Source organism: Lathyrus oleraceus, chromosome 7, assembly GCF_024323335.1.
Source record: "Lathyrus oleraceus cultivar Zhongwan6 chromosome 7, CAAS_Psat_ZW6_1.0, whole genome shotgun sequence".
NCBI lineage: Eukaryota > Viridiplantae > Streptophyta > Magnoliopsida > Fabales > Fabaceae > Lathyrus > Lathyrus oleraceus.
This window is the reverse complement of record NC_066585.1, coordinates 94,171,179-94,179,314: the sequence shown is the minus strand read 5'-3', so window position 1 is coordinate 94,179,314 and position 8,136 is coordinate 94,171,179. Positions and strand designations below refer to the sequence as shown.

The window sequence follows — 8,136 nt, the reverse complement described above, 5'->3', positions numbered from 1 at the left end:
CCAAGACCAATTTCAGTGTAGACCTCTAACAAATGAGGAACCCCAAATTGATTTGAGTCAAAACCTAGCAAGAGAGGGAAGAACATGACAAAAATCTCTTGATGGAACGAAGAAGATGAGATATCAAATTCACGTCAGCTGCCATACATATATAAACAAACGTCGTTTGAGTCAAATGGGCAGAAATTGAAAATGACTTATGTGATACTATTTGAACAAAATTGAGGAAGCACAGTTGATCTCAATGTAAAATTAAAGGACCAAAAACTATAGTTTGCCTAATACTATTTATTAGATAATGAATCAAAGTAAGATATTGAATTAAGTTAATAGTTCCTTGGTTCTAATAGGCATCGTATAAGCCCCGCCGTGGAATCTGAACCGGAGGTGTTCTGGTGTTGCAGGGACCTCAGTTCATGACACAAGAATTGTGAAAGTAATTATTTTGGATATTATTTTTCTGAATAAACGTTTTAATTTCAGCCATTAATTTTTAATTGACAGACCAGAGTCAATAAATATCCTTGACTAAAAAATTAGAAGTTGACAAAGTGATTTGCCAAAGCAAATGGCAATGTGCTAAAATATTGCATAAACTTTAATATAAAAAATGAGATCAAAATTGTTGGCTATATCATTCGTATCACTAAATAGCACTTTGATACTGAGCCCATTTTTGCAACTCATCCTCACTATCATCAGATTGCCCCAGATTTTGATCTTCCATGGGATCTTCCTGATCTTTAACTCCGATGTCGTCCTTCTGAGTTGTTGCAACCTCTTCCTGCATTCAGATAACAAGAGTTTGGAAAATTGGCAAGGTCAATTATGGGGAAAAATATTAGACTTCAGAAAGCTACATATGTATGGATTTAATCAAGGACATCCTCAATCTATAAATAAGGAGGGAAAGACTTGGCAGTTATAATTGTCATTAGTATTTGCCAGGAAGGAAAGTACATACATTAGTTCCAGGTGTCGGGTCCTCAACCTCCTCCCCTGGCATAAAATCTGGGGCATCATCACTAGCTGTATCTTGTTCTACCTTATTAGAAGTTTGTTGCAGACTCTCAGCCACCAGCTTAAAATGGCAAAGATCTACAAAAGAGAAGGGTATAGAATTGATTCACTAGAGTTTTATTTGCTCGTCAAGGAGTATATAAAGAACAATAAACCATTCTGAACTTTTATCTTGCCATGAAGTAGATTAAACACGCTGAATATGAGCGACACAGAAAAGTAACTGAAGAGTCGAACCTGTTGCATGATTATTCACAGCATTAGATAACCGTAAAGGATGTTGCCGTTCTTCGTTCTTGTACTTCAGCTTAACTTGATGGCGTGTTTTATCAGGGAAAAAAAGTTTTTGTATCATTTCAAAATCTGTGCAGAAACTAACAGCCTGTATTTAAAAAATGAATAGTTAATTTATTGAAAAAGAAAAGCCCTTCCATTCTGCCAACCCAAAAAAGACAATTACTAATTTACTATTTGTATAACAGATGTTGAGAAAATAACAAAGCCAGATATTATAAGAATTATGCAAATACCTTATAAAACAGTTCTGTATCTTGCTTTGACCATTTTGCCCTAGGTGCCTTGTTCATGAAAGACTGGTAATTCAACAAGGGAGCAGTTGATGTAAACTTCTCACTTGCCTGATCATAATCATCAGGGTCTCTAAATTCATCATCTGAACCAAAAAACTCCTCTTCATTATTAGCATCAGCCTCATGAAGAACATCCCTGTCGCTGCATATAAACATTTTGAGAAGTGAAATATATATAGGACATTGTATGACTCAACAGTGACAGTAACAACAGCCAATGGATGGTATGAAGTGAATTTTTTCAATACTACTGAGGAGAGGGAGTTGTGGTCTGAATGGGTGAAGTGCCTTGATGAATACAAAAAATAGAAAGACCTTCCATGTATATCACTAACATTTTACTAGCTAACTCTCATCATAAACTGCCAGGAAAAGGACTTGGGTTTCTGATAGAGATTTAGAGTTTAGACTAGAGTGGCTGCTGTAACTAATTAACAGCATCAGTTATGGAAGTTATTACAGCTATACAATATAGTTCCTAACTTAGAACTAAACATATATAACTTGTTTGTGTAATTACACTCTCATACTATCACATCTAAGGTAATCAAATCTAGACCCGACATTGAACTAGTGGAAGCACCTGTTCAAGGTTCAAAGGGCTGACTAGAATGAGTATACAATTGATAATAATCAAGTATATTTTTCTGGCCAGTTTCCTGAGAGACCACTTGGTTGTAAGGTTGTACCTTAATCCTGTGGTGCTCAGTTCGAGACCGGCAAAGAAAGTGATGAAGAGAAAAGTATATTTTTCTAGTTTTTTAATAAAATATATAACGAAATTAAAAAAAAAATCATAATATTCATAACCGTACACTTAAAAATTCAACTCTACAATATTAGTGAATTGATATTCATAACCGTACACTTAAAAATTCAACTCTACAATATTAGTGAATTGATATGACCAACAAAGTTTATTTAATCCTAAATTACACATAATCGTTGTAAAGGAACACCACCTCATAATTTTCTAATCATGCTTCTCAGCTCATCATTACCAGCAACAGTAACATGCAAACATCACCTTGTCAATGTTTCATTCTAAGCTCATTATACCCCAATACATTTTCTACTCATAATAGCTTGGCATATTTTAACTCTTAAGCCCACATCGGACAGTTTAGTACGAAGGTGTGAGTGAGAGCAATTCGTTTAAGTCAGCATGTGATGACATGTGTTAGTGTAGACTTGCTTTCTCGCCGTTCATTATACAAAGGAAGCTAGGATTTGTTGTTTCTAGCTTTTGTGTTATAAAATGACCACATTTTGGGTTACAATAAAATAACCTGCCAGTCCGGACCGGTTTCTATTGCCTTGGTCACATCTACCACCCTCCATGCCATGACCCACCTGAACCAATTTTCTAAAGGATGAGAATAATGGACTTCTTGAACCCATGGCAATCCATTTGGTAAACATTGACTTTCCGAACGACTTCATAGAATCATTCACATCTCTCTCGGACAACAACCCAAAAATAAAATAATTTTGCTTTGTTGAGTTAGTTTCTCAACAATTTCAGATATCTCTTACTTCAATAGCATGAGAATGTATGAATCATGCATTAAATTTTAGTGGTATACGCTAATTTGCATAATTATATCTTATCATATACTTTTTCCAAAAGATAAACATTGACCAGAAAATACATGTAGAGAGCTGTGTAATTGTCTAACTGAAAGCTAACAAAAAAGTAACCAACTCTATTAAATAATATACATACCAAAACTTCTTAAGTTACTAGCTACTCTATGTATACTCCAATAAATACACTTATAAGCTGCGTAGTGTACCTTTGATTGGTGGAAGATACTTTAGAAGTTGCTGCCTCCTTTTTCTACATCAAGAAACAAATGGAAACAGTTGGTGAAATTTAACCCTAATGCCTACTGTCAATTGCTAGCATTGCAACACAATAATTATAGTTGAGAATACTCACCGCCAATCGCTCCTTATACTCTGCAAGTAAAATAATATCCCTAATAGGTAATGTTCGCTGATCAAGAAATTCATCATCCAGCAGAGCCTTGTCCACTATGAAAATGAAAATACTTTCACAGTAAGCATATAAAATATAGTCATCATAGACAAAAGTTAAAAAATATATAGTTTGATAAGTTTACCACATCTTTTTCTTCGTCGAGATGAATGCGGGAACTTTTTAGGAGGTGCTTCAGAAACCTTTTCGATATCATCATTAGCCTTCTTGCGTTTTCCAGATGTTTTTCGAATTTTAAGAGGTGCTTCAGTAACCTTTTCAATATCATCATTAGCCTTCTTCCTTTTACCAGATGTTTTTCCATTTTTAGCCACGGATTTCTTCTTAGAACTTGTTGATGCTCTTTTCTTTTTGGATGAATAATCCACTTCGTACTCATCATCCTTTTCTTCAAGTTCATCTCCATCAGCATCATAAGGAGGGTTGAGGACATCGTCATCCTCAATAGCCTCATTCAATGAGGTTTTAGCGGGTTTACGAACTGCTTGTTTTCTCGGTTGCCTTAAGGTTTTAACACCGTCATCATCCACAACAGCAATAGACGATATTTTATGCTTCTTTAGAGATATTTTTGTCTCATTAGCATCCTGAGAGAGATTGCAAATAAAATGACAAACCATCAACAATATCAGATGCATAAATCAAAGAAGTGAGAAAAAAATGACAAACCATAGTAACAGATATTTACTTCTTTCTCTCTAGTACCATCTAGCTGCAAAAAGTCGGCCAATGTGGGACTATCAGAAGAATTTGTCAACACTTCATGCCTTGGAATTTCAGATGTCGGGTTAGTGCCAGATTTCATGGATTGATAATCATAGACATTGTCAATTGGGCAGCCAGGATTCAAGTTTGCACCTTCCTGAAACCAATAATAATCATGCTCATTTTTATACCAAAAAATCATTTATATAGTATGTATTAGGAACTTATCATATCTAATAAATCACATAGTCTTCACCTGTGGTTCCGACCTACTTTTGTTATCATATTCTGGAAGGACAAAATTTTCCTCTGTACCCTTCACATTGGAAGATTTAAGATCTGGTTTTCCTGCAAACAATTTTCCAATCATTATTGAAGAATCCCAGTGCCGGGTACTTACAATTGGCCGAGAGCCAATTAAACACGAGTGAGAGAGAATAAATGGAAATACAAAACAACTGAAACTCATGCAAGCTAAATAGGAGACTGAGAAGTGACTGCAGAGCATTAATAACTTGCCTGTAGCAGTTGCAGCTTGGTTGAGAATGCCATCAAGTGATTCTAGCCCCAAAAGAATATCTGCATTCTATAGGTGTAGGTACGAAATATATCATTACTAAGCAAATTAATGAAACTGAAAAAATTATGGCAAATATAACTTTACCTCTGCAGCTGATTTATCAAAGCTAGAAAGCAAATCTCCAGTTCCATCATGAACTACAGCCTCTGAGGTCATATTCAGGAAATCTGGATTTGAAGGAATAACTGCTTTAAAGCTTCTATTGTTTTCAGAGAATGGAATGCCTATCAAACTTGATAGATAAATTGGTTTTCCTAAGAATTACAGAAGTGGGTAAAGGTACACTTATCATTTGTGCGAGGTAACTCACCAGATGAAGCAGAAGCAATAACTGGTGTATTGCTGACTCTAGGCCGTGGCTTAACCTTGGGTTGAAACTTACGAGCTACATTGAAAACAAATACAGATGATTCATCTTTTTAGGTATCTGAAGTACGTTTACAATAATACCAATATCACTAACCATTCCCAGTGCCAGGATCAGGGAGGACATTGCTGAAAGGATCCAACTCAATTTCGGCAGACAATACCTGGAAAGAATATCCTCCATAAGTTGACTACCCCCATCTGAAACAGAATAGCTACATGAAAAAGATCCATTAAATTCAAAATTGTACCTCTCCCACCTGTCCAAACTCAAAATTTGAATGACTGTTACTCTCAGGTATTGCAGTGTTGTTGTCGCCCGAAGCACTTTCGAAGCCCACGTTTAAGGTAACTTCCCGTGAATTATCAACTTCCAAATTTTTGTCTGTACCGAGAAATGAACCTTCCCCGTTTTGAGGCAGTTCATCCACCTTAACTATTGTTGAGGAGATAGTAGACGGGGCAGCCACATTATTCAATTCATTCTCTACATCAATAACAAGGTGAACTGGCTATGACATAAAATTAACCACAACGTCAACTAACAATTTATGACAAAATTTTGAACCAATTTTACATATATTTTAGTTTGCGGCACCCAAAATTTTCCCTCAAGATCCGCTACTGGATTCAAACATGCAAATAATAATATGAAAACATAACTCACCATTATTGAGACCAGACTTGATAGGTTCTTCAATCGAGAAAGCTACAGTAACTGCATTATGAGATTCAATCTGTGAAACTCCTTCTGATTCATTGTGAGTGGTTGATGAAGCAACGTGCACATTGTTCTCATCTTTTGATGCAGATACATTCTTTCGAGGCGGCTGTTTCGGTTTAGCCCTAGGCGCAAACCTGGCACCTGGTCTAGCTACAAAACAATACGGTATAAAGAATGAACCAAAAGGAATGCATAGATTGAAATGAGAAAGAAAGAAAAAGGTTTCGTTTCTCAATTGGGAGTTACCACGTGTAGTAGGAGTAGGAGCAATATCATCAAAAAGATTTTCCATGAATGAGTTAATTAGGTTTTGATACTCCCTTGTATGCAACAACGCCTGTGTTGTGAATTAACCGATGCGACTCAGTTGGCTTTGACAGGGGCGGTTATCGCGACGGAATTGTAACCGCGCGGGTGGTGCCGGAAAGTGGAAGAGAAATCAGAAAATTTGTTTCTGACTCTTTTTTGGCGGGTGAAACTGTTTCCCGGTCAGTCGAGTTCCAACTTGTCTCTGATACAAGGGCAAAGCAGCGGTTGCATTATTTGTTTATTTGATGGAGTTGCTGAGTTTTTCTTTATTTTAGGGTTTTTATTTTAAATTGTTAACTGTTCGCTTACTTTTTCCCGTCACAATTGTATAAATAATATTATAGAAGATTTATTTTATTTCATCATTAATTTTCAATATTTAGAGTTGATTTAATTCAATTGAATTACTCTTTAAATTTTAATTATTTCAATTCAATAATATGTTAAAGGACAGTGAATTATAAATTATAATTGAAAATTTATGGATTAATTTGTAATAAGTATATGCAATTATAATTCAAATAATATATTAGAAATAATTTGAAATATTTGTTCCTCAATTTGAAAATTATAATTAAATTTGAAAGAATTGTTTAATATTTTTTTAGCATTGTAATGAGATTTAATATTTGAGGTAAATTTTGTAATATATAAATAAATAAATAATATATTTTAAAAAGAATATTTAAGATTTGTTTGTTTATTTAAAAGTATTATTTGACTATTTTATTTTAAATATTATAGTGTAGTTTATTTTGTTAGAAGAAAATTATGATTAGTATAAGAAAAATAAAATAAATAGTATCTTTATAATTACAAAAAAAAATCATAAGACACAATTTTTTTTTAAATTTAGTTCTCATAATTTTTTATTGAATTATTTTTATAAGAAATAAAAAATTGATAAGAGACATAAAATTATTTTTACTTTTATAGGAATTAAATTAGTTTTCATAATTTTTTATCGAATTATTTAAAAATTAATTAATTTTATTTTTGTAAAAATTGAATCAACTCTCATAGTGTTTATCGAATTATTTGAAAATTAATTAATTTAATTTTTTAAATAAATTAGAGTGTGCGATAGAAAATATAATAAAAATTTAATAGTTTGAATTTTGATGTATGGTGTAGATGCATAATTTGTATAAGTATATAATATTATATATGAAATGGAGAAGCAACCTAAATAAATTAATAAGTATACGTCATTTTTAATTAAAGGAATAGAAGGGGATAGGTGATGGAATATGAAAATAAAAGTGTTTTAATTAAAAGAATTTATAAATGAGATGTTACACATTTTTCATAAATAAATAAAAGAAGTTTTGAAAAAAATTTAGTGATGTGGTGAGTAAATGAACGAGTTGTCAATAAAATAGTGGAGTCTCGTTATTAAATATTAGACTTTTTGTTTTTAATTTAAAAAAAATCTTTTAAAGTTTTTCTTTCACAACATTTTAATTTGATATGATAGACATATGATACATGATGTATACTACTTTGAGTTGATTTATAAAAAGTTATATATTTTCATATTTATTAAGCATTTATAGTTAAATGCATTTTTTTTTATTTCACATAAAAGAGACAACATAATTACTAATATATTTTTAATTAAATTGTTATTCACTAGAAATATTATGTATTTAATGCATGGATAATTTTGAAATAAAGGTATTAACTATTGACATTTGTTTATAATTAAGGTCAACAAATTTATAAAACTTTTGTTTATAAATAATGTGGGAGGGAATATATATTGTTTATGTCATTAATTATTTTATTATTTTTTTATTTATATAGAGATTGAAATTCAATATCTATTTCGGTCGCTAAT

At 32.5% G+C, this 8,136-nt stretch overlaps 1 protein-coding gene across 4 annotated transcripts; it reads right to left on the bottom strand.

The window, feature by feature from the left end:
* Window positions 1-490: 490 nt before the first annotated feature.
* Window positions 491-6,570, bottom strand: LOC127101518 (transcription factor TFIIIB component B''). 4 transcript variants are annotated; one of them, XM_051038953.1, is made up of 16 exons: window positions 6,234-6,570; window positions 5,931-6,137; window positions 5,515-5,771; window positions 5,361-5,427; window positions 5,208-5,282; window positions 4,982-5,064; window positions 4,837-4,903; window positions 4,574-4,665; window positions 4,301-4,474; window positions 3,737-4,199; window positions 3,553-3,647; window positions 3,407-3,450; window positions 1,551-1,752; window positions 1,258-1,402; window positions 965-1,098; window positions 491-784 (listed from the first exon to the last, which is right to left on the bottom strand). In XM_051038953.1, the coding sequence occupies exons 1-16, from the start codon at window positions 6,277-6,279 to the stop codon at window positions 647-649; spliced, it is 2,289 nt and encodes a 762-aa protein (XP_050894910.1). In that variant the 5' UTR covers window positions 6,280-6,570; the 3' UTR covers window positions 491-646. The 4 variants fall into 4 exon arrangements, with proteins under 4 accessions (XP_050894910.1, XP_050894911.1, XP_050894912.1 ...); XM_051038954.1 differs by having other exon boundaries at window positions 5,524-5,771; XM_051038955.1 differs by having other exon boundaries at window positions 5,515-5,750; window positions 6,234-6,569.
* Between the last annotated feature and the right edge of the window lie 1,566 nt (window positions 6,571-8,136).